Source organism: Gymnoscopelus microlampas (assembly GCF_963454915.1).
Source record: "Gymnoscopelus microlampas genome assembly, chromosome: 1".
In the NCBI taxonomy this organism is placed as follows: Eukaryota; Metazoa; Chordata; class Actinopteri; order Myctophiformes; family Myctophidae; genus Gymnoscopelus; species Gymnoscopelus microlampas.
The window spans coordinates 37157413-37182652 of record NC_139962.1 but is presented as its reverse complement, the minus strand read 5'-3'; the positions used below and the strand labels follow the sequence as shown (position 1 = coordinate 37182652).

At 39.7% G+C, this 25240-nt stretch overlaps 2 protein-coding genes across 5 annotated transcripts in view; both read left to right on the top strand.

The window, feature by feature from the left end:
* The window catches only part of csnk1g1 (casein kinase 1, gamma 1), a 33729-nt gene extending 18229 nt beyond the window's left edge, over positions 1 to 15500 (top strand). The window contains exons 8-14 of one of the 4 annotated variants that reach the window (XM_084067880.1): positions 853 to 937; positions 1974 to 2122; positions 2804 to 2911; positions 4679 to 4789; positions 7500 to 7606; positions 9615 to 9638; positions 10780 to 15500. In XM_084067880.1, the coding sequence (XP_083924006.1) occupies positions 853 to 937; positions 1974 to 2122; positions 2804 to 2911; positions 4679 to 4789; positions 7500 to 7606; positions 9615 to 9638; positions 10780 to 10834 (639 nt within the window). In that variant the 3' untranslated portion in view covers positions 10835 to 15500. The remainder of the gene's footprint in view (positions 1 to 852; positions 938 to 1973; positions 2123 to 2803; positions 2912 to 4678; positions 4790 to 7499; positions 7607 to 9614; positions 9639 to 10779) is intronic. The other 3 variants (XM_084067882.1, XM_084067881.1, XM_084067883.1) reach the window with 3 other exon arrangements.
* A 1317-nt stretch (positions 15501 to 16817) lies between these two features.
* LOC311052467 (small ribosomal subunit protein eS17) lies at positions 16818 to 21706 on the top strand. The gene is made up of 5 exons (XM_084067427.1): positions 16818 to 16853; positions 17794 to 17945; positions 19733 to 19838; positions 20782 to 20847; positions 21593 to 21706. Exons 1-5 carry the CDS (start codon positions 16851 to 16853, stop codon positions 21668 to 21670), a joined length of 405 nt encoding a protein of 134 aa, XP_083923553.1. The 5' UTR covers positions 16818 to 16850; the 3' UTR covers positions 21671 to 21706.
* Positions 21707 to 25240: the final 3534 nt, after the last annotated feature.

Genomic DNA, 25240 nt, shown 5'->3' with positions numbered 1-25240 from the left:
TGTGTTGAAGTACTTTCTGTGGTTTATGATGGTGAATAGAACGTTTACTCAGCTCCGCCCACTCCACCACCAGACTCAGACAAATGAGCGTCCGTCATTTATTTTTGTATTTAAGTTTGTGTCATATCTGTCCTGTGACAATTTTGATTAACGAAGCCTAAAAGACAAACATAAATTAAGTTTTTATTCAAATGTTCCAATGTTCAACGCCAAAAACACAACAAACAGTTAATCACAATAACTTTTTATGACAATTAATCATCAACTTAAATGTTTTAATCGTGACAGCCCTTGCTGTGTGTGTGTGTGTGTGTGTGTGTGTGTGTGTGTGTGTGTGTGTGTGTGTGTGTGTGTGTGTGTGTGTGTGTGTGTGTGTGTGTGTGTGTGTGTGTGTGTGTGTGTGTGTGTGTGTGTGTGTGTGTGTGTGTGTGTGTGTGTGTGTGTTGACAACGCAGCCACAGCCTGCATCTGTCAGTGCAGTTTGAGCTTGGGGAAAGGGGTAAAACAAAAACACCCTCCAATTGCACTGGGCACCTGGAATCACTGTTGCACAGCAGCAGCATTTCACCATAGTGGTATTCCTATTCTTTTTAGTAATGTTGCTGATTATCGTGTAGATTATTGACGTAGTCTTAAATGGTATGAATGGGAGTCCTAGTCAATGGTGGTTAGCAATGGTTAAGTTGGAATTTGACTATCGCTATTGTGGGTTGGGGCTTAGCGAACGGTCTATTGGAAGGGACAATGCCTACATGAGAATTGTATCACTTAGAAGAACAGCACCTGTCATTTTGATCTATCTCTATTGTATTGCATAGTCTCGTTACATGACCTTATGTTTATCTTCTGCAGGCTGACACATTGAAAGAACGATACCAGAAAATTGGAGACACAAAAAGAAACACTCCTATTGAGGTCCTTTGTGAGAACTTCCCAGGTACGATGGCTTAGGCTTGCAGGGCTTACAGCTTAGTAATAAGATGGCTGCTTCTATAGCAGCAATCTGTGATCCTTGGATCAAAACTAATACATCAAGACAATTGTTTCCTGCAAATGCTATTTTTTTTGCAATGTTGCATTCAGCGTAGCGATAGTTCATGTAGGCGCGGAAGGCAGGATGTTTATATGCTATGTTCACTCTCCCCGGACCCCCCCATTCATTTGCTAACGATCTAATTCATTCGTACTCCCACAAGTCAGTACGTTCAACCTCACGTCATTCTCATTCGCTACAAGCCAACTCACTCACACCCTCATTTCCACGGTGCATCTCTGGCGGTTCATTTAAGCAGCCTCTGTTCACTGTTCATTCTACGTGCTTAGCTGTCAGCGCCGGTTGTCAGCTGTCAGTGTACTGTGGTTCTATGGACTGTGCTATGATATGTGGTCGTTTAATTATGCATTAAAGGTTCAGTGTTATGTTCATGTTATACGTATCTGTATTCCATGCTCTGCTCAGGGGGTTTGTGATTTCAGATCTGTAGTCCTGCTTGCGCAGGTAATCTGTAATATCACATGAGCAGAGTCACACAGCCAAATCTGAATGAAATATCATTACAGTAAATGGTTAATATTGCAGCAAATGGTTATATATGCAATACATGGTAAATGGTTAATAAATGGTATTGGTTATTCCTGAGCTGAAGTGTCTAAATGAAATACAACTTCATGTGCTTTAACCCATTAAGAAAGCATCTGTCATTTCATATTTTAACCACTTTAACCATTGTTTTATACTTTGGCTATTCAAAAATAGCAGATATTCAAGCTCATAGCACGTCATTTCGTGCAGCACTATGAGCTTGTAGATCTGCTATTTTTGAAAAATCGTAAATTTGTGAAAGTCTTTGAAATTTTTTTTCAGAAAACTGTAATGATTTAGAAGACATTTTTAGAATCGGCCTCAACACTTCATAAATGTTGTCCAGAGTTGCGAATAAAGTGTTAACATGATTCCTTTCTTGCTGTTTCAGAGGAGATGGCCACTTACTTGCGCTACGTGAGGCGATTGGATTTCTTTGAAAAGCCAGACTACGAATACCTGAGGACTCTGTTCAGTGAACTGTTTGAGCGGAAAGGATATACATTTGATTACACTTACGACTGGGTTGGCAGGCAAATAGTAAGATGGATAAAAGATTGTTATATATTAACTGGAAAATACTGTTCCTGATGAAACGGTGTGGGCTCGCTGTCTTGGAATTATGCAATAGTTTAGAATGTCGGTAGTGTTAAGTATTGATAATGTTGAGTATTGGCAGTGTTAAGCATTGATAGTGTTGTGTTGATACTGCTAAGTATTCTTGGTGTTAAGAGTGTTGATAGTGTTAAGTAGTATTAGTGTTAAGTCTAATATGGTCTAATAGGTGGTTGCTAAGGTAAAACTTGTTGCTGAGGTAAAACATGAGAAATACCTTTTTGAAGGTACTGTGACTGAGTTACTCATTTTTTACACAGTTAATTAGTGGAATTTGTTTAGTGTAGAAGAACATGGTCACAACTTGATGGTCACAACTTAAAGTTAAATTAAATTAAAGTTAAATATCTCAAAGTACAAAAGATATAATAGCCGACATGTCCTAAGCAAGTCAAATGTTTTCGAGTTGGAACGAGTTTTTAGCTAAAAGATTGAAGGACGAGATAGGTACCAAAACACAGGCAGAATATTAAATAGTGAGGATAACTTTAGTATGCTCGCCTTAGTGAGCCCACAATTATTGAGACATTAAAGACGGGAGTAATAATGTTTTTAGCAAAATGTCTCACTTCTCAATGATCAGTTGGTACTGTTTTCCTCACACAGCCCACGCCAGTAGGGTCTGTCCATATAGACTCTGGAGCATCCGCCATCACGAGAGAGAGCCATCCTCACAGAGACCGCCCTTCGCAGCACCAGCCAATGAGAAATCAGGTGTGATAAAGGCTCACCATGTTTCAGAAAAGGGGTGCCGTCAAAACCCCTCAACAAAGTCCCGGGAACTGTTGCATCATGTCTTTAAATAAATTAATGAATTCCAGGACATCAACAAAGGGGTATTTAGACTCTGAGTGGCCTTCAGGCTGAACCTGCTAATGAAAGCATTATGGGGTTTCCACAAAGCTTATATAGTATGCAGGGCTGAAGCCAACTTATATTTAGGCATAAGAAATGGCTAAGTGACTCTATGCAGGATTGTCTTTTAGTGGATCACTGTCATGATAATGTGTTCTTACTTAGGTCCCAATTATTTACTCTATAATATATTATAATTTGGAAAAGTTTGGAGGTAACATGTTTGATTTTATATCGCTTGTAGTGTAATTACTTATGCGGTGCCTCAAAAGCGGCAATATCAATCACAACCACTCCCTTTAACACATCGGGTGCCAAACACGGTAAAAAACGTGTTTTCAAAGAGTAGCGCATAGGTGTTTTCAATCTTTTTGTTTTTTTCTACAAGGGGGGGGGGCTAGCGCAGCTCTGGAATCACCCACGGTGACTCTGAGAAGGACGGGACAGATGGATCACTGTGCCAATAAATATGGCTCCCCGTCCGCTCCCGTTCTATCTCCTTGATGAAAACCTCTGCAGCTCCGAAACTTTTTACATTGGGGAAAACGAGTCATTTTCGATGGCCGATTACTCCGTAATGGCGACTCGCGTGAAAGATGTTATTGTTCCAGGCGTTAGCCAGTACCATCGATCGTCGTGCACGCATCCATTGTTTACGTGTGGGTGCTAGCCGTGGAGTTCACAGCTATAAACAGCACAGCGTTACAAACGGTGAGATCTCTGGCCCTCAAAGTAATCTGTTTTAATAAAACGCTGGCACCCGATGTGTTAACTGCAGTATAATTGCCCACTGTTCCTAAATTAGTGAGGATGGGTTAAATGTAGAAGACACGTTTCACATTATGTGCAAATTTACACTGACAAATCCCCCCCAAAAACAGCTAAAGGAGTTTTGCTTTCATTAGCATTAAAGTACTGCAGTGCACTGCCTCAAAAAAAAGGTTTGAGGCAACTTTTTAAACGGCATGGTGGAAAAGTAAGGTTCTGTAGTGTTTCCGGTGTTTGAGGAGGAAGGCAATTATTGTAGGAATGTGAAATTTGTAATACTAGGATCACCTTTGAATAGTTGGATCCCTTTTTCAATGATTTTGTCGTGTTCAGGAAGGGTTTCCATTTTCCATATCTGTCTAGTTCCAGAGACGCAAAGACAGGCCTCAGCTTATAGGAAGTGAAGAATGTGATCACATACAGCACTTACACACAGATAGCCTGAAAAAGGTCTCTAAAGGATGAATATGGAGAAAGAGAATGTGACTTCACATCATTGAAAGTAATGGTGGTGGACCTCACATGAAGGGGGGCTTGGTGAAAAGTCCATCAAAGCTAAAGGACAGTTCCACCCAAAGCAGTATAATTTGGACATTGATGCCAAAGTTTGAGATTTATAAACATAACATTCAATTGGATTCAGGCTCAGCAGTAGTTATTAGTTCACCTTCTTGGCTTGAGCCTTGCTTTAATTTTGACGCATTTTATTTTATTATTTGTTTATTCACGTGCAGCTTTGCATGACATCTTGGCTTGCTCACCCAAACACCCATCTCACCTCCTCCCAATTCCATCACCCTCCCTGTCCAATTGCACCCCTACCTCCCTTACCACTTCCAACCCCCATCCCTTGAACAGACGGCAGCCTCTGACCGACGAGGAGCATGGGAGGTGCAGCCCAGTCGCCAGGCAAACTCCTCCTATCTGACCTCCCACCTGGCAGCGGACAGGCATGGGGGCTCAGTGCAGGTATACACCACTCATCTGATCCACTGCTCTCTACGCTCTACCCCTTATCTATGGAGTCACTCCTGTCTTATCAATGAATCCAAAATACTCAATCCAGTAATATGCAACAGTACTACCACATATGGTATACTGTTCACAAATAAATACACAAAAAAAGACAAGTTATCATTTACCATGTTAAATCGTGTTTATACGGTATATCAAAAGATGGTCTCCTTGCATGTAAATCAATTAATTAAAAAATATAGAAATTTGCACCATATTAAATGGACAGAAAAATGCTCTACATGTTTAGATTTGATATTTACAGGATCTTTAGAGCTTTTGTGGAGTGTGTGTGCATTTGTTCTCATGAGACAGATCTGACTCCATTGACCCCCCAACCCCCCCACACCCCTTTCCCAACAGCAAGGATACTTTTTCTCTCTGGGCAAGGTGCATCATCACATGCATGTCATATGGTGCACACTTCCCAGGTGCTGAATATGTGATGCACTAACCTGTACAGTTGAACTGTTTTTGGCGTCATAATCACAGGTTCCACTCTCCATGGCCCTTGGACATTCCCTGTTTTTTACCTTTTTATTTGCTTTTTAATTAGACTATTGCAAGATCTAAGAGCTTATAGATCGGTTCAACCTAATATTTTTTTTCAAATGCATGCAAGTTTTAGGAGTACAAAAATAAAACACTTTGCATGGCAGGGTGGCCTTGCTTAGCTGGCTTAATGCATGCTCTGAAGTCATCGCAGTTAACACAAGTTGATTGTAGGGTGTTAGAATCTGGTGTAGTGGATCCATTAGGGGTGTAAAGATGAACCAATATGAACTGCAAACCAGTTTTAACGTTAACGATGCTAGATTGATTCGTGGACTCTTAAATCAATCTTAATATACCATGAATCATCTGATAAAGTTATGAATCAGTTGACTAAAGCTTTACTGCTAATTCTACTTTAGTATAAGCTACTGTGGAACTCTCTGATTTAATGTTGCAAGTCATTCATTACTTTAAGAATAATCATGACTCATTTGCAATAAACCTTGTCTCGAATTGCTCTCACCTCCCTGCGTGCTTGCTCTACATTGTAGAGCAAATTGCATCGTTTTCTTCACCTCATACCAAATCTCTTGTAGCCTTCAACTGTAATACCAATAAAGTCAATAATTGTAGCAGCTATTCTTCTTAATATAATAAACAATTTGTAAAGTGATATACTGTAGTTATAGCAGTGACTGAGACAACAGGCTGAAAAACAAAGCCAGTGACAAATTAATGCGCACAAGCACACATGCGTGTCCGTGCAACTGGTCTGGCCCGCATCAAGTCACGTTTTTGACTTCCCTGTTCTACATACTCCCCTCCTAGGTCGTCTAGTGATGAGTTGTGTTGGCTCGCTAGCCTCTCATCTTATAAAGCATTCTGTATGAAAAGATGTACTGTTCATGTTGGATTCATTACAGCAGTACTGCCATTAGTTTATTGAATGATGAGTGATTTTCCGTGACCATTGCAAAACGTAGCATGTTCGTCAAGTGGTACGAAAGTGAGCATTTTACTTCCAGATGGCCTTCGAAATAAGAGCACTTCATCTAGGGCAAGGGAAGTAAGTGTTTAAGGCTTACAGTCGAGGGGTTGGAATCCACTGTGGTGCACCCGGCTTGCCGATTGTCTATACGAACACAATTGGCCGTGTTCAGGGAAGGAAAGTCGGTGTGGAGTGTGATCTTTGTCGCAGCATGTACTCCTATGGGTAGAGGTGGCCCCTGTCAGCGGGGGACGTTAAACTGGACGAGTAGGACGAAGACGCTACGTCCTCCCGGTGGGGCTCCTCTCTGGCAGGTGTGCCAGTAGGTACAACAGCAGTAGCAAGCAGTGGGAGGAAATAATTGGCATAACGACTAAATTGGGAGAAAAAAGGGGTACAAATAATTGGCTAATCTAAATAAAAAAATATTTATCTTAGTTTTCACTATTGCTACACTTAAAAGATAATGCTTTTTGAATTATGCTTAATATCAAATGTGAACCCATATATTTATATGTCGCATTGTTATAAAGATATTTGGCATAAATCAAGATATTACATTTTGTCCATGTTTCCTCCCTAATGGTATCGTAGGCACGTATCGGATGGTCATAAGGGTGAGATGCACATCCCTAGGATCCATATACAGTATATTCTGTTGTCGTTATATGTAAAGAAAAGGATGGTAAGAAACATCTGATCTAATAGAATCCAAGGTGTTGAACTATATTATACTGATGATATGTGTAGGCCACTGTTATATTGCAGCAGCGCTCCAATTTATCACTGAGAGGGACAATGTGGCAAACACTATTTAAAACATGATTTTTGAATTGCACCAGTTAAGCACTTGCTAATGGCGATAGAGAACCCATCTGAAGCCATGTAGAATGTCTATGGAACTTGCATTAAATTGGTACATTCGAGTTGGAACAAACGTTGGCGGCAAACCGTAATATCTTTTATTTATATGCCACCAATTTAAACTGTCACTTTATTATCAACCACAATTTCAGTACTGGTGAAGCTAAATGACTCGCCGTGTTGATAAGAACCTGTCCTTGATAAAGCATTTAACTTAGGTTGAAAGGTGACTGGCTTGGGCCAACCTGTCAATGTTCAATAAACATAAATCGTGGGCAGGACTGTGTCTGACGGAATGTTTCACTGTGTCACACCAAGGTGGTCAGCTCGACTAATGGGGAGCTGAATGCAGATGATCCATTGGCTGCCCATTCCAACGCACCAATCACAGCTCAGGCAGAAGTTGAAGTGGTTGATGAAGCAAAGTAAGTCACACACTCTGTCTACATTGTGCTTTTTGCTGTGGTATTGTGGCGGGCTGGCAGCCCTTTCCCTCAACTCTGATCCGACTGTCCACGCTCTTATAAGCTGTGCTCTGATCAAGCTATGCTTTTTGATCAAGACTGGAAACTGTTCCTGCAGCAATTTCTTAATTTAATTTTAAGGTTGGTTAACCTCTTAAACCCTCTAGACCTAGTAAGATGGACCAGGGTTGGCTCAGTACTTGCTGTACTCGCTTTTCTAGCCTCTACACCTCTTCTCTTCGACAAAAATAAGCTCACAACGCAAAAGTTGTTTATTTTTGGCTAATGTTCCCCCCAGAATATGAATGCTGGTAGTCAAGTGGTTAAAAGATAATGGCAATAGGATGTAGTTCTAAATACTTGTACAAGTGCTTGTATTTTAGGTGTTAAGCAGGCCTTCCACACTATATATTTTTTTATGTTTTTCTTCTTTCTGTGTTCTGAGGGATTTCTGCTACTGCACACTTGTACTAGTGTCTCTCTCTTATTATCAGAGAAAGTATTTTGAGGGTTTTAACCGATCGATTATTGAGTTTTTAAAATGTTTCATTAAAGTGAAATGTTTGATCTTCCTGTTTATTTATTCAATGTTACATTTTTATGTGTAACAGTGGTTTATCAAATTTGACCGGTTTTGCATGATATTTGGCATACACTTTGGCTTGGTTCTTCTTATGGCAATTCTAGTGGAAAATAGTTTGATAATGCAACATATTTCACTGAAATGTTTGAACGTAGTGTAAGTGATATTTAAAAAGGTTAAAGCTCTATATGCAATCATTGCTACAGAGTTTGTTCAATAACTGGGGTCTCCCCGTCTCTCCAGCTCTGAAAATCCATTTTCAGGTGGCTTGCCAATTTCATCCAATCAGGAGAGTACCCATTTTTCAGCTTCAGTTTTAAAGCGCAGACAAAATTGGAACTGGAACTATGTGTCCTCGCTTACCATTTCAATTGTTTATCCTGTATCCTCCTGATTGGATAAAAATGGTGTCCTGACCGGAAAGTGCATTTTCTGTGTCTCTCTAGCAATGATTGCTTGAATAGAGCTTTTTTACGCTTATAACAAATAAAATGTACTGCACCTTTAATCTATATAACTGACATGAAGTCAGAGTCTGTTTGGGCCCACCAATGTCCTATGTAATGTAAATACGTATAATAATTTCCACCTCATTCCATCTCCATCATGAGATGAATTCACTTTAATTTATTCCCATTTCTGGTCCTGCTTAGATAACACACTTGCTTCCATTTACCTCCATTCATACAGGCGTTTGATATGATGATTGCCGCCTGTACTGCCAGTCTCTTTGATACCTTGTCAAACAAGTTCATGGTTGAAATAAGTGTATGTAACGCAAAATGCTAATCTTGTAGCCAAAACCTTTTTCATTAATGTTTTGCATATTATGGAGGGACGACCTAGAGGGGGGAAGGTTTCCATGGGAAAATGTATTTTTCCTTCATCTTGGTTATCTTCTGTCTACATTTGCAGATTAACATTTTGTTTCCTTTAAATGCGTTTTGTAAATGGTTATTTTTAAGCTGTTTATCTGCTTAATCCAGTGTACCTGCTTTCCATCTAGATAAATCATTAAACAATGTAAGCTTTAAGCACCTTGCACATTAGCCCTATGTATATATTCTCTCTGATTTATTTGAGGTATTGGTTATCTTGACCTCCATGAACTGTGAATGGATCCTTATGGAATCATAATCACACACAGGAAGTAGAGTAGCTGATCCAGTCTTTCCTCCTAGTAGACCTGCTCTGTCTGTGTCACCTGTGTTTCCCCTGTTGGGGTGTGTGTGTGTGTGTGTGTGTGTGTGTGTGTGTGTGTGTGTGTGTGTGTGTGTTTAGTTACCTTTGCATGTATGTTTGTGGCATGAGGTTAGTCCCATCGTCTTGGTCTAGCTGTATTAATCTATCTTTTCTCTTTTACACTCTTTCCTCTCTCTTCTGTAGCTGCGTGAAAATGCTCAACCTTTGGTGAGTCCCTCTCTGCTAGTCCACATCAAACTCATGGGACAGGGAGTGGACAGGCCTCGGCTGGGCCCCAGTGCAGTTAATACAGTATTAACAATGGACACTCACTATAGTACCATAGATAGTGCCCACTGAAAACATGCAGACTTCAGATCAGTACATTGCAGAAGCCTGATTATGAAGATTGTACAGTACATAAACAACCTTTTTGAAGCACTTTATTCAGTGCAGCCCATTATATTGGTGTATAATTTATTTATTCATGATACAAGCTCTGATCAAAAAAGTACAAAACTCCTAACTCCTCCTAAGCAGGTGTCACCATCAACCCAAGCCCTTTTTTAGTAGAAGTTAACAAACTTGTGCTGAGTCTCATTTACTTCACGTGATATTGGTTTATTTAGCAACATGGAAAGTTTGATTCGGTCAATGACTTTTGCGTATGTGTTAGTTCTGTTGCATGGTTCACCATTAGTCTCTCTATAAATAATTTTATTTAAAAATAGCCAGTCACTGTCCTATGTCTTGGTCTATAGCTGTTTTCCTGTCTTCTGTATGTTTATAGTGGCTATTTAGGCTCACCATGTCCTGTGCTCTTTGTCTGCACCACTCAGGTTTTGTCCATACAAGCATAATTGCCTTCAAAGTCCTTAACAGCTACTAGATGAGCTCCTCTGACATTTCACAATTGATGATAAAGAAAAACACCCCCACACTGGATAGTTGCCATTGAATGCCTGACTAGTTATTATCAGAAAATTGGTAATAAAATTCTTGAACGGAGCAACTATGCCGTGCACGGGACGGGTAGTTTTCTTCACCATTGTATTTTGCATTGTGCCAAGCACCCGGCACATGGTTTGACTAGGATGTGCATATGATACACTACGTTTTGGAACAATTGATGATGATGGCTCATAAATAGTGGTAGATAAATTGGAACACAAGTACTGGTGGATGGCGATAGAGCCATCTTGTTCTTGGTGGCTTTGCTAACAGCAGCTGTGGTTACTGTGATTCTTAGAAATATCTGTCAAACTTTTAGAAGGCTGTGAGAAAAACAGTTTAATATACCATTTAAGCAATTTACTAGTCTTTTGTTTTGGCTGTATGCTAGCTCACCCCTTTCTCTCACTCTCTGCAGGTGCTGCTGCTTCTTCAAGCGGAAACGGAAGAAGAACACACCACGACATAAATGATCCTTCACAGCCTGAAACATTAAAAGTGTCTTGCTCAGTTGAATTGTGATTACAGAAATCAACACGGTCCAATCCAGAAGAAAAGGGAGATGCCTGAAAGATAGGAGGACCTATGGAAATGGTTATTGGGATGTACACAAGATGCATACTTATGTGGTATTATGTGTCGTTTGATTAGAATCCTGTGAGTTTCATGGGAGTCTCATTAAATCTTTTTTTTTCTTCCCTCCATGATGCTTGGAATATTTAGCAGGCAAACAGGCCTGATCGGGATCCTACATCTTGGCTTTTAGCTGAGGAAAAGGAAGATTTGTATTTTTGTCATACTTAACCAAGCATTTGCACTTTTTCTTTGCCTTCTCTGTTTATTTTTCATTTATCCTTGGAATTATAAAAGAACATTTTTTCCCTCGGGAAAGAACTTCAGCTACACCTGTTGCAAACCATGTTTTACTTGGTTCTTTCCTCTGCTCACAGTCAGAAACGCAATCTCTCTGTCCCTATGTCAAGCCCCAATGGAGTGCAGTTTTCCTCTGGTATACTTTGCTAACTTGTTTTGGCACAACGCTCCCACATTATTTCTGGTGTTGAAGTGAATGTAAACCTGAACATGTGAGGAACCAAGAGTGTAACTGCCTGTATCCATTTAAACACACTGAACATACGTCCAGGGAGCATGTCAGGGTGCAAAATCCCATGGAAACAGTATCATTATGTCACTAGACCCCTGCACTTTTTCCTCCAAAGGGGTCAGACATAGCACTGGGACATGGGCTGAGACCATGTGTTCTGTGTTTTCACCAGGCTGTCTAAGCTGCCAGCACTCCCCATAACCATAACTGAGTCAAAATACATTACAATGTCTTTGACTCATGGAGTTTTGGTCCTGGTGGATTTTCATTGAGCAACAACTTTGACATTTGTAGGTTGGCTAAAGAAAATACTATTTATGCTATTTATCTCTTGATCTTCATCCTTGTTTTTCTTATTAATTCTTAAACATACACACTGAATGTATGGACAGAAAAGCAAATGACATTGGGACATTTATATAAATCTGTCAAGCCCATGGGAAGGAAACCACAAGCAGTCTAAAAGTGAGACCAGTTTAAACTAAGAAAATAAAACTGACCAAACTAGGTGGACTTGGAGCTCTTCTAAAAGATGTTTTGACCTTAATCGTGTGACAGCAACTAACAGACTTTATACATTCTGCACCAGTCGAAGCTGGAGCATATTACTTTGGAGCAACGAGACAATGGTGCAATGTGCTTTGGGGATACAGTCTATTTACACTACTGTCCAATGCCTTAACCCCCAACCACAACATCACATAGCCAGTAGGACAAGGTGGCAGGATGAGGGTTGGGAATTTTGCAGTATCTGCATAATGACACCCAATGTTTGGCGCCATGTTCTCCCCATTGGCGTAAACTAGAGCAGTTAAGTCACTCACTTCTAACACTGAAGTTCATGGCCCCAGAGAATGATGCCAAATGAAACATTGGGTGGAATAATCTAGGATCATGTTAATGTCTCTGCCCCTCTTAATGCAGTGCTGCAATGCATTCCACAATGTTTTTAAAAAAAAAATCAGCTGGGCCCTGATCCTGGGTCACAGAAGCTGCACGAATACAGTATGTGTGTACTATAGTTTTTTGATTAAATTTGATTTATTTTTAATTTCTTGTTTCTTTTACATTAGCGTTGTAGAGGACTGCCTTGAAATAATGACCCTTGATAATGTCACCTTTCCTATCCTCTTGACGCCTTCCCAGAGGTAATTCCATGCATGGTGGCTTAATTTTATTTGAATGCTTTGAGCAAATGTTTTTTGTTTTTTTATTACATTTTTGTTTTCTTGCTAAGTGACTTTACAATTTATATTTTGTTTTTCATTCCAAATGGCCATGGTTGTACAGGGAAAGCAAGGAAGACAAAAAGCTAGAAACCGTGACTGCACTACATTTGATTTCCCTGACAAGAACCCTGTCTCCCTAATCCTGTACTTGAGTGCTCATTACTTTATCTCATTGTAGCTGCCCCTCATATGTTAGGCCTTCATGCTTGGTGATGGGATTTTCTAACAAATTTGGGGGTTTTATCTTTTATTTTTTTTAATCCTTTTGTGCCATGTGCCCCCTACATGCATACACTCAACCTCTGAATCAATTCTCAGTGGAGTGTTGGATATTTGGCTTTTGTGCACCTGCTCAGCCACCTTAGATATTAGAGATACCTATGTTGTAGATGTTGCGAACTGGCTCTGTGAACCAGTAAATAAACCTGCTTGTTATGTGTATTAACACTGTATAGCTTTTGGTTTTTCTACCCCTGGTTACTCAAGTCAGTTTCTCTGGGGTCTAAGTTATTGTTTTATTGAAAGTACTTGAATATGAAAATCTATTGGATTTTTGTTTTGTTTGCTTTTGTCTGTATCAGTATGGTGATTCCAGAGATGGCATTTTAGGGAAATAATAGGAAAATAGGCTTTTTGAATGACAGGTATTCATTTCTTTAAGATGCCTTAGTGCCTCTTGACTGTATTGGACATGAGGATTGTGCTTCTGGATGCTTGTACTAGGTGGTGAGAATGACCAATTACCCTGAAGCGTTGGGATTTTCAGTAGGCCTACTTGCTCAGGGGAGTGGCGAGTAGATTTCTTGTTGATTTGAGACTTAAATTATTGATAACAGTAGAGCCTCGATTAAGCGAGTGAAAGCCCCCATTTCGTATGCCAAACCTGTTTCTGTTGTGATGAGACCATGTATGTGTTATTGTGTGATGAACTGTACATAGCCAGAAAGCTGTGTTCAGAATTGTTCTTCGGCATAGTCAATGTGAACATGAATAAAAAACAATTTTATCTTGACATGTGGGAAGAGATACTGTACCTCAAACATGCAGTCATGATTTACAACATTTGAGTGGCTGTTAAACTAGCTCAGGCTCAGCCTATCTGGTCTACTTAAATTCATTCTCAGAAGTGATGGGTGTGATATATTCGTTTCAAGAAATTGTCTTTACAGAAAATGGTGCCATCTGCTGCCTACTGGTCCTCCCCAGCAAGGCTTCAGCGGCAATCATACTGCTGCATACCAGCTTTTAAGAATATTCAAAGTATTCTTGTGTGGTGAGATGGATATCCAGACAATAGCCTTCAATGTTCCCTTGAATTCCCTTATGCCATTCCCAAGACTACTAGCCCATGCCTTTACCTGTGCCAGGAAAATTTGAAGTTGAATGTTTTTCACCACCTCATTCTAACTTGTGTCCTTCATTTTATTGTGTCCACTGTCATTTTGAAAATCCTAGAATAGGATGGTTCAGTCCAGTGTTGGGAAGTGTTCGTGCTCTTTAATGGAAAGTGTTGAATGTGTTGCAGGAACATTGCAACTTAATATTTGTCTTATGGCTTCCCTCGGTTTTGTAATATATATATATATATATATATATATATATATATATATACACACGTATATATATATATTCATTTATGTGACTGGCCATCTTTGCCATTTACCTATAGCCATGGTCTGCTTTATCCGTTATGTCACAGTTGAGCCTATTGTTGAAATGATGGATATGTATTTACTTTTTCCGCTTTAGACCTCATCCAGACTGATATACGATTACTCGGCTTAGTGTGTATCTGCATGGCTTGTCTGGAGATGACAATAGTCTCTGTAGTGAATATTATGGTGTTAGTCACCTGTGGGGCTAATACTGTTAGATCAATAAAGTACAAGGGCTTCCAGTCCTCATGTAAAAAATAAGACGTTTACCATCTTGTGACCACCACCACCACAGCATATTCCATTTCAGTTCTTATTTCTTATATAGTTGACTTAAGTAAAACATTGCTTCTCTGTGCTCATTGTTTTTGTTTGACTTTGGTCTTGTGTAATCCAGTTTCCTGTGTTATCCAGGAGTGTATGGCTAATTTAGACTTTTATGCACAATAAATGGTCGTGCATCGGAGTGTAAATTAAGCTTGAATCAAAGCAAAATAGTTAAACAAGGAGGAAATTAATGGCTTAGGTCTTTTTGGGGTTCTCTGGCACTTTTCCTTATTGCTGTACTGTAGTACCGTCTTAGATTTACTGTATTTCTTTTTATTATTTTTTTAGGGAAAGGTTTAGGGTGACTTTACTGCAATATTGTGATGAAATTATTTGAAATTGTAAAATTGTACAGAGGTTCACCATTGTAGTCTCTTTTCTGTCTGATCCCATATAAAGGATTTATTCTTTGATTTTTCTGTCATTCAAATTGTGGACAACAGAACTGTACAGCTCCAAGAGTTTATCCCTCCCCTCAGCATTTTTCAGAGCTATGATTAATACAAATCCTTAAACTGTAAATAAATATTGTGTTGAAATATGAATGTTACTTCCAAAAAATGTATTTGAATGAGTTAACTTAGTCAAGGGCTTCAAGTATGATGGAGCTTGTTTTTTGCTTTTTTTGTTTGTTTATTTTTTGTTGTTTTTAAGTTGTGGAAAGGTAAAGGTTCTTTTTATCTGAGATGCCTATTTTTTCCTCTTTGGATTCATATGAAAAATGTCACATGTGATCCTTACAAATTCACTTTTTATTCCCTCCTCACCTAAAGGGAAACTCCAGTTTGCACCCTTTTTTATGTAAAATAAAAAACAAATCTCTTCACCGTGTCTGTGAGTATGCATGTTTTTGATACGTTATTTTCTATTGATAGAAATGTTATTGAAACAGTGATTCTAATGTTGGATCCATTTAGCAAAGTCAAAATTTGAATGGGATAATGTCACTCATTCTTCACCTACACTGCAGTACCAGTGAATGAGTCAGTTTCCTAAAATACTGGTAGAATTGTAATCCAATATTTGAAGTAGCCTGAAATGTTCTTTACCTAAAGAACATTAGCGCTACACTCCCCTCACCAGCCTAGGGAGGCCAGGGCCGAGCTCATGCCTCCTTCAATGCATGAGAGCCAACTGACCTTCTTGTCACCTGACAGGGGAGTTTCCCCAGTTGGACGTAGCACGTGGAAGGAACATGTTATTCCAACCAGTTCCCTTCCCCTCCATCAGGCGCCCCGGCTGTCATGGGGGAGGCGATATAGCGACCAGGATAACTACATGTTTTTGTGAGGGTATTAACTACCCTGAGAGACACAGGGAGAACATGCAAACTCCAAACAGAGTAGGCCTTTTCGCCATCCCCACCTAGGGTAATTTCACCCTAATTCCAGTCAAGATATTAATTAAAATGTGTCCCTCCTCGCTGCAGTCATAAGTGCTTATAAAGATAGAAAATGCCCTGGCATCACACGTCTTCCTCCTCATGTCTGTTTTCATTGTCGCTGGATTGAATCCAGACTCTTCACATGCCAATGGTAACATCCAGTATTATGATGTGGTAAATAAAAAGGTGGGTAAACTATACTACCTTTAGTCCGTAATCCTCATTAGGCAACCAACTATAACATTTAAAGCATTAGCCTAAATCAGTTTGATACTGCTTGCTTTGATGTATACTATACATTTGTAATAAATACTTAAATAATCCCTAGAAAAACAAAGGTGAGTCAACTTCTGAAAACATACATGTGGATCCTGCCATTTAATTGTGCAAATATAATAATTTTAAAACTTGTTAAATGGGTCTGCATAATGAGTCCTACTTTTGATACTTCAAGTACATTTTGATACCAATACTTTTGTACTTTAATACTCAAGTGAATTTTGAATCCCAGACTTTTACTTGTAACAGAGTATTTCTACATTGTAGTACTGATACTTTTACTTAAGTACAACGTTGAGTACCTTTTCCACCACTGCCAGGCTGAGCTAATAACACCTGTGGGCTGTGCATAGACAGTAAAAAGTACTGTGGCTTTAATACTAAAGTAATTATAAAGTTACCGACTTCCACCGCTAGTCGGCGATGTGACATTCGGTGATGTCTGTTCGTCTTTCACTATAAACTTCCGCTAACAACTTCCTGTGCTCTCTTCCACCAGTCCAAGCCAACATGGTGGGTATCCCTAGAAATATATCACTTCACAATCCTTTTCAATCTCTAAATTCTGGCAGGCCATCCAACGTATACAAGCATTGGCGTGCACACATTATGCGCTACTTATCTGCATGCTTTATTAACGACGCGTTTGGGCGACCCGAATGTCACTATTTATTCCCATTTAACTTGATCGGTGAACATTAGGACCACCGAAGCGACTTGACACATTAACGCGTCAAAAGTATTGACGATTTAGAGGCGAATAACAGTATGTGTTAACTATCTGGCCACCAACCTGCAATGCTTATGAAACATGTTTATTGGCCTGTCTGATAAATTATGTATCTTGTAACTGCTGAGACGTTCACTAACGTTAGCCTCTTGGTTAGCAGGTAGCCTTGATACAAGACTCCAATACCGATGACTGTCTTGATCCAAGGCTAGGCTAGCATGTTGGTCCTCAGTTGGTGCAATAAGTAAACGCTGTTAATAGGATCTTTTTTGGATGGTACAGAATTTCACTCTGTACTGGAGGATTTGCTCTGCTTGTCAGCAGTGATGAGAATCCGTATGAGCTAAATGAACTTGTGCAGTTAAGTAGCCCCTAGCAGTGGTTCTCAAAGTGGGGTCTTGGGACCTTCAGGATTCCTTTGAGGGGGTTCCTAATGGACTCACAAGTCTGTACATCTGAGTGTGTAAAGGGAACACTCTAGTCTAGAGTTATGCGGGTCCTTTAAATTCAAAGGTTTGAGAACCATTTCCCTAAAAAAAAAAGGGGGTTTGCATGTAGTATGCATGCTCTACTTGTCAAGGTTTATAGGAAATAAGGTCCGGAAAGATATACCCATTAGATTTTAGCCAATGTGTGCATTAAACAGATATACCAGGTGTATTGAGAATTGGATATGTATTAAATGGTTTTGCCTAATGAATCAGCTGATGTGTTTTCCCTCAGGGTCGTGTCAGGACCAAGACCATTAAGAAGGCCGCCAGGGTCATTATTGAGAAGTATTACACACGGCTTGGAAATGACTTCCACACCAACAAGAGGGTGTGTGAGGAGATTGCCATCATCCCCAGCAAACCACTGCGTAACAAGATTGCTGGGTAAATGTGTTTTCTATCTCTGTTTTACTTCTACTTCTGAATATAGCGTAGCTGTAGTATACTTTGAATTGCTGTCACTGATTGAACAGGAGGTTTGTGGCAATATTCTCTGTTTAGTATAGGTCTACATACAATTGCTTCAACACATGGAGAGAGAATCAGATGATACACTCCACTATACAATAGTGTTAAAGACAGTTTGCTTAAAGGAGGAGTTCACCCAAAAAATGACTTATTTTCTATTGGGTGAACTCCTCCTTTAAGGTTATTCTAAAGTTTGACTTGTGCATGAATTAATTTGACTTTGGGAGCGCCTTCTATTTGACAGCAGGAAACTGCCTCAAAGCTAAGGTTTGGAATTTAGTCACTGAGGTTTTAAATGTCAAGTGCCATGTTTGAGGAGAAGGACACTTGCTCTGCTCCAAGGTTAACTAGTTACATGTTGCATCTATTTGACAGTCCCAAGCAGGATTCCCATAGATCGTTCCTATCCCCGCCGGTTAGCAGACTGATCTCCGCGGCATAAATCTTCACTGCGCTGCGCGTGTACTCACCCAATAATTAATTCCGTAGTCAGATATTGTCCTCTAGTTTCATATCCATTTGAAAGTTCTGGCAGAAAACCTGTTTTTAGTAAAATATCTCCACTTTATGACATAATCCCCAGGCAAGGGGCCCGTAATGAGTGCACCACTCAAAACGATTAATTACTAATCGCAACGCACCTGTCAATTGTGTAGCCCATACGTTTGTGCTTGCCAAACATTGACTGTTCCCAAAGGAAGTTTTCATATGTTCAGTCCAGCAGTCATTTCAGTTCTGGCCCGTCACTGACAGAGAATGTCATCTGTGTGAATCTCGTGGAAAAGTGTAGATATTTTACTAAACACACGTTTTCTGCTAGAACTTTCAAATGGATATGAAACTAGAGGACAATATCTGACTCTGAGGATTAATTATTGGGTGAGTACACACACAGTGCAGAGAAGATTTATGCCGCGGCGGTCTGCTAACCGGGCTTGGATAGGACCGAACTATGGTTGTGTATTTGGAATACCTGAAATGTGTGTAAGATCACAGCGATTCTAGGGCTAGATTACCACGGATCTCTAGAATGTCTTAAAATGTCTGGAATTGTATAAGTGGTAATATTAAATTTAATCTGGGGCAGTATTAAAAATTAAAAGTAATAAATTCCCCTTTAACCCATTAATACCTGGAACGCATCTGTGTCACTTAAGATTTCTTTGGCTATTCAAAAATAGCAGATATACAAGCTCATAGCGCGGCACCGAGTGCCGCGCTACGAGCTTGTAGATCTGCTATTTTTGAAAAATCTTGAAAAAAAGAATTCCAGATTTTTTTCAAAAAACTGATTTAGACATTGTTTTAAGAATCGCCTCAGGTCTTAATGGGTTAAGAGGCATAACATTTGTACTTAAAAAGTGTACAGATACCCTGGTCCCAAGGCTGTTGCCAGTCCATCAGCAGTCCTCAGAGAAAGACAGGCTTTAAAGTAGCTCAAACACACTTGCATCATCAGCTTGTTAATTAAAAAAATCCCCCCACCTGAATCTTGGTGTCTTGACTCACTTTTATATGAACGAAAATGTAATGCAAATTACCACATTATGGTAGAGTAGTATTTAAAGAGGTTTTTAAAGGAAACTAACCAGCCATTAGAAAACTATGCTACAGTTGCCTTGTGAGTGAGAAGGATGGAGAGGTGAATACTGGAGGAAATGTCTTTGTCAGTGTAATAAGTAGTTGGTGTGTGTCTCTCTCAGTTATGTCACTCATCTGATGAAGCGCATCCAGAGGGGCCCAGTGCGCGGCATCTCCATCAAGCTCCAAGAGGAGGAGAGAGAGCGAAGGGATAACTACGTCCCAGAGGTCTGTATCTAATCCGTCTGTGTAAAAAATATCCTCTGTTTCAGCCCAACCTGCTTATCTCCACTCTCACATCTCTACCAGTGATCATGTTAGGAGAAGTGCTACATTTTCTGGGATGTTCCAAGGCATCTTGTGATTTATATCTGGGCATCCACAAACGGTTCTTTTAAACAGCTGCAGAATTCGTTTGGAAAATACCAGTAACATTCTCTCCATGCTGTTACATTTTGTTATAGCACCAGCAGCTTCATCTAAATGATACATATGAGCTGTGGTGAGACTATTAATAGGGAGAAAGACTTTGATATCTTATTCTTTTTTTTGTTTGCTGCTTTTACTTAAAGGTAGGGTAAGTGATTTTCTTTGGTTAAAATAAGTGTTAAATAGCTCTATATTCTGATAGTACTCATTGCTATAGAGTGTTTGTTCAGTAAAAGGAGTCTCCTTGTCTCTCCAGCTCTTTATAAAACAGAAGATGCATTTTCGTTTCAGTTTCATTTCCAATTTTATCCAATCAGGATAGAGAACTTAGATTAAACAAGTGAAATTGGAAGTGATGACACTAAGAAATGAGCAGGCAGAATTGGAACTGGAACACTATAAAAATGAAGCTTAAAAATGGGTACTTTCTCCTGATTGGCTGAGATTTTGACACCTACCGGAAAATGTATTTTCTGTTTATTAAAGAGCTGGAGAGACCGGGAGACTCCTGTTACTGAACAAACACTTTATAGCAATGATTACTATCAGAATATAGTGCTTTAACCTTTTAACAAAATACTTTTTGTTTTAACCCAAAAATATCACTTACCCTACCTTAAATGAGAAGCTCTGAGATGTCTGAGATGCCTGAACAATCTCAATTAAGTGGCATGTTTGTATGTAGCAAATGGGAGGGCTATGAAACGAGCTAAACTACTTTACTTTTGTCTTGTTTTGCCAGGTGTCTGCTCTAGACCAGGAGCTCATTGAGGTTGATCCAGACACCAAGGAGATGTTGAAGTTGCTGGTAAGTGTGGAACTATTTTGTTTGGCTTTCTCACTGGTTCTTCTCATCGTGTTGTTGCTTGGAGCATACACAAACTCAACAACGTTGCAAGACCCATGCTCAGGTGCCACACACACCTGTGACTGGCTGGCAGGTCACTCAAAATGAGAGCGATTACCAACAGAAGCATATTGGGGGATTTTGGCAATTGTTTTTGGGGCGCACGTTGTTCGATCCTTACAAGTTATTCCTCGTTGTAAAGGTGACTAATCAACGATAAAAATGATTTATTAAAATACAATACCAATTGGTATTATTGAAGGGGAGAAATAATCGACCGAAGTTACATTTCCAAACTTTTTGTGGGCAGTTTATGTATGTGTATTTATCACATTTCTGTTGGAATTATTTCTGCAATTGGCAGTACATCCCAACCATTTGTGAGAAGACATATCTTGGCTAGCATTTAAAACTCTGCAAGGACTAAGGCGTGGTGAAATGAAAAATATGTTTTTCACACTTTTAGAGCATACCCATGGTCATAATAAGGACATATGTATCATTAGATGTCAAGCATTTTTTCTGTATTATGTCAAAAGTCTGGCCGTCAGCTATTTCTGTCCATTTTAATATTTAATCAGTTAAAGAATTCATATGCAAATGAGACCATTAAATATCCCTGTTTGTCTAAATGCTAGTCATAATTGTCCACAGCATATGATGTACTGTATATGTAAGTTAACTCTAGAATATGTTTTTGTCCTAGGACTTTGGTGGCCTTTCCAATCTTCAAGTCACCCAGCCAACTATTGGAATGAACTTCAAAACACCCAGAGGAGTCTAGAACATAAGTGAAAAATAAAGAAAAGTGTTGAAGTGATTTATGTTGTCTTTTTAGTTTTTTAATGTGCAGTCAGTAGTTTCTCCATAAAGAATAGTGACCAGTTACAAAAAGTAGTGTATGCTGTTGTATTTAAGCACTGCACAAAATGTGCACTAGTTAAGTTCTTCTGTACAATGTCACTTTAAGCATTTTGGCTCCTTGTATTGTGTTGGGACAGTGGAGGTGTTTTTTTTCATAAGCTTACTTTAAGTGACCAACACTACCAAACATGCCATTGACGAGCAAAGTAAAGGAAACTTTTAATCCTAGACCTAGTTGATCATGAATTAACTATACAAGTTTATACTATCCTGGAGGTGTTGAGTGAATCTCCTATGATGAGTTCTACAGTATAGAACATGAAACCAATTGGTCAACACCCACCGTATTATGATGATGCACGTCACAAAGCATAAAAAGTCATTTAAGTAGAAGAAAGATTGGAGAAATAAAATGGCATACAAATAATAATTAATAATTCACATTTTAAGTATGCCAAACTAATGCTGTGAACCAAAAGGTTTTAACATGGGTTTTAAAAATAAGAGTTGGCTCAAGTCTCAGATCCCATGGAGGAAGTTTGTTGCTATACTATGTGTGGCATATTTGACAGCATGTTTTTCTTTAACTCTGGGAGCAGTTAATGGATCGGTTCCAAATGACCTAAGTGTCTGGTCTGGGTTAATGTCAAAAGACGTATTATGTTTTGGCTCGAAACCATTGAGTGATTGTCAAACAGTATTTTACAGTCTAAAAGCGAGAGGGAATGTAAATATGAGTGTCAGAATTGGGGGGGGGGTCATATTGTATAGAAGTATTAACGTGGTAAACAAATTATTTACAGTGAAATAAAATGGCATATTAAAAAAAGAATACTGAAAAACAAGGGAATTTAGGGTGGTGGTATAGGAAAGGCCATGGGGTCAGTAGGGGTTTGTCCTACAATCTTATACTGTACATCCACTGTAATGGTCCTCCCACAATGTCTGCCAGGGGCCTATTACACGAAAGGAGAATTAAATAAGCCTGGATTTATGTCAAATCCAGGTTTGACAAAGTCTGGTCCATACAGCCTGGTTTATTCCCTTCCATGAACGCCAAGCCAGGCTGAAAAGGAGCGACTTTGTCGAGCTATACCTTGTCATCGAGCCAGGATGGTAAAGCCAGGCTTCACGTATTCCTATAAAAGACCATGAAAGTCGACCATGAAAGCTGAATCCTTGAACTTGCCCTATCATGGAGCCCAAAACCAGAGCGGCGTTCTTCTCTGTGGCTGAACAGCAGCACTGCAGCAGCTCATATATAGGCGAGGGTCGCTCTGCTGAATGGATACGGTGGTGATTAGCTGCCTGACCGCGTGAATGGACGAGGAGGCGGGCTAATGGTCCGACGGCCACTATTCTGTTTGGATTTTTTTCACTGCCTGTTTTTCAGTCAGTCTTTTTAGTCTAGGACCTGGCTAAGATATGTATGCACTTAATTTAGGAGAGAATATCTCAACTGTTCTTGGCTAATATGAGCCCAGGGAACAACTTAGGAACTGTGACTAATTCTCTATCCGGGACGAAATACCCGAAAATGACCACGCCCTTGTTTAAATGACCATAACCGATGCACTACTTCCAACATGACTATCTGCTAAACCGTTGGAGCTACAGATTTACTGAGGTGCTCAAAATGTTCAGAGTACCTATGTTTAGGGAAACATAGTAAAGTGTAAATTTTATAATTTGATATTTGACAGAACAGCTAAAAGAAACAGCTAAAAATGTATTACAGTCCAGGGCCATAGGGATATTTTTGCGCAAATCAATCTAAGAGCACCACATTTGTCCCAGATGTAACCCAGGGCATGCTCTAATGATTTAGCAAGGGTGCCTGAGCCAGCGACCTTCAGGGTCATCATAGTGGCCAAATCCAATATGGCTGCCACCTGACAAAGTTTTTGCCTATAACGTTTGAACCACATTTTGAGCAATGAAAATGCAAACTTGGTGTCTAAATCATGTTTTTTGACAATTAGAAACATGTTTGAATGCTTATCTTTATGATGTAATCTACCCAGAGGACACTAATTTGATTATCACAAATATGGCCACTATGTTATGAAACAACCAATGTATCTTACGATGTAATTTTATTGAAACAAGAATGATTTAACAGTAGAACTAATTCGTATGATAGGCCTACAGCTACAGCTAATACAGTATGGTCAACAATGCTCAGCATAAAATGTAATACTATATAGTTTTACTTTTCTATACACCATTGACTAGTATGATATCATACAGTAGGCCTACTAGTCAAAGGTGTATAGAATTGTTTACAACTAGAAGTTCGGGCCGCTACGCGGCCCGAACGTCTAGCGTAACGCGTCGTTCACTTTGCAGTGCCACCTTACAGGCACCTCACAGTGTGAGAGAGAGTTTTGTGCTCTCCTAAATCCACAGCAGGCTTTGAAAGTACCCACTTCAGAAAGAGGTGACGTGCATCACCTCTCCAATGACCAAAACCCACTTTGTGATTACTCAGACCTGGTATGGCAGACCTGTGGGGAGTGTGCAGTGGTGTACAATGTGAAAAGATAGTTGAAATCGCAAGTGATGAAGTTAGCAGTTTATTTGTGTAAAGGGTCGTCGGCGTGGGTTGTGTTGAGGATGGAATCCTACCTATTTATAGGTAGGATGTGATGTCATGCTGTCGTGAGATTACGTCACACTGGCGTGTCTCATCGTGATGTCACGACCGTGATGTCATATGACGTCACACTGGCCACATACAACGTACGTACATACTGACAACCGACATGGCGCAGGATTCAAATTGTATATATAGATAGATATAGATAATATCATAAATGTGATATAAACATATTATGTTTATATCACATTTATGGTCTTGGTGTTACAACAGCAACAGCTTTACTGGCAAGATAGGTCCAGTAAGGTTCACACTAGTCATGGAGTCCCAGTACCAGTTTGAAATCTGGGATATTTTGTTGGACGGAGGTTGTCTGTTGGTCTGCAGCAGTTTTTAAATGCTGAATCAGTGCGGCTTGGGTGGAATGTTCTTGAGGGACTGAGAAAAGCCACTGTCAGGATTCATCTACTCTGCTGTGGCCACCACGGCTCTTGCCGTACAGTATATGATGATGACCATATACTCCAATCTTTGGACATGGAAAGTTGATCTTTTCAGGCTCCAAAGTAAGGGTGACCAGAGTTTCTTTGAGATACCTGCACTCCTTTTCTCATAGTCAGGGAAGGCTGATGTTGGTCAAATGGTACCAGGTCCCTTGAGAACCTTCCTCCCACCCAAGATGCACTGATTCAGCATGTCAGAACCTGGGAACCTTACTGGACCCATCTTGCAGATGCCAGTAAAGCTTGCGCCATCCTCCACTGGGGCTGCAAAAGTCATGTAGTGTAACTGGAGTCTGTTGCATCTCGATATATAGATGTTGTATGATTAGGACATTAAAAACAGTCATCAGCCCGAGGAATCAAAAGGACTGAGCACATGCAACTCTGT

Excerpts from the sequence above, each read along its gene's own strand:
- LOC311052467 (XM_084067427.1), top strand. Across the intron at positions 17,946-19,732 it reads CTGCGTAACAAGATTGCTGG|TTATGTCACTCATCTGATGA; the intron begins GTAAATGTGTTT and ends TGTCTCTCTCAG. Across the intron at positions 20,848-21,592 it reads AGGAGATGTTGAAGTTGCTG|GACTTTGGTGGCCTTTCCAA; the intron begins GTAAGTGTGGAA and ends TTTTTGTCCTAG.